The 1,103-nt window shown below is 58.3% G+C and overlaps 1 protein-coding gene across 1 annotated transcript in view; it reads right to left on the reverse strand.

The window, feature by feature from the left end:
* Positions 1–1,103, reverse strand: part of TraAM80_09667 (uncharacterized protein) — a gene marked incomplete at both ends in the record, with an annotated part of 1,194 nt that extends 91 nt beyond the window's left edge. Inside the window, one exon of the mRNA XM_029386335.1 lies at positions 1–1,103. This exon is cut by the window's left edge and continues 91 nt beyond it. Within this exon, the coding sequence (XP_029233800.1) occupies positions 1–1,103 (1,103 nt within the window).

Genomic DNA, 1,103 nt, shown 5'->3' on the forward strand with positions numbered 1-1,103 from the left:
ACAGAATTCCCACGCAACGCAGTCCTATCACTTCCGCGCAATTCCCGCCGAAATTGTCGTTCCTCATCAATGCGTCTCTGTCGCTCACGAATCATAATCATCTGCTCCTCTCGCTTTATTCGCAGACAGTTGATGGACGTGTTTCTCTTGTACTCCTTCTCCACTATGTTCCGCATGGACTGCTTTAGTTTTTTCAGCTGTTTTTGAATGAACTCCTGCTCCCGATGCTCCTCTTCAACCTCCACACGATGTCTGGCCTCGGCGATTCGCTGCTCACGCTCCTCGATCCTCTCAAGCATGGCCACTTCCTTCTCCGTGGGTGGACGATGCTCGCTGATGGCGCGGCTGTAGATCATCATGGCACCCACCGACGTGGAGCGACTCTCAGGCCTGTGCGCCGTGGACCTCGCGTGGACGGAAGGAGAGTTCCTCGAGAGGCTGAGGCCATGCTTCCAGGGGACGCTGCTACTGCGCGAGGTGCGTCCGTGGTGATTCGACATAGACATCAAGGTGTGATGAGTGTCGTTGATACCACTCGCCGGGGCCTTCGCTGCAGCTGCGGAGTCTTGGGATTTTCCACGCAATTTTGTCGGTTCCGTGGCCGTTTCCTCCGGAGGAACTGCTTTCTCTTCTTCAGCCAACAACTTACTGCGGGTGCGGCGGACGCGTTCGACACGTTCCCCCCGCCGCTGCTCAAAGAAGTCATGACGCAACTTCGCGAGGTCTTGCGGCACTCCCACCCCCATGAAATCTGTCACCTTGCGCGGCAGCAACTCGGTCGGATCCACTTCCTCAATGCGGCAGGCCTTCAGACTTCTGGGGCTGTTCAGCACGCCTTTGACTCTTGGCGCTCGCTCAAAGTTGTCCAGCGACACAACGACCGTGCGACCCTCCCCATTCATCGTGGCTCTGTTCAGCGGGTCCGACGGCGGTTTAAAGAGACGATGATTATGATTAGGTTGAAATCGACGCTCAGCGGCCGTTGCCTCCGGCGACTCCGCCGACACTGGCTGCACGGGAGGAGGCGAGCCTCCTCTGTGCGTGGTGGCTGGCGGTTGCTTCACCGCAGTCTCCGCGGCGGTGACGTTGGCGGCGGTGACGTT

Source organism: Trypanosoma rangeli, assembly GCF_003719475.1.
Source record: "Trypanosoma rangeli strain AM80 chromosome Unknown Tra_15.4_contig_00644, whole genome shotgun sequence".
Taxonomy (NCBI): domain Eukaryota; phylum Euglenozoa; class Kinetoplastea; order Trypanosomatida; family Trypanosomatidae; genus Trypanosoma; species Trypanosoma rangeli.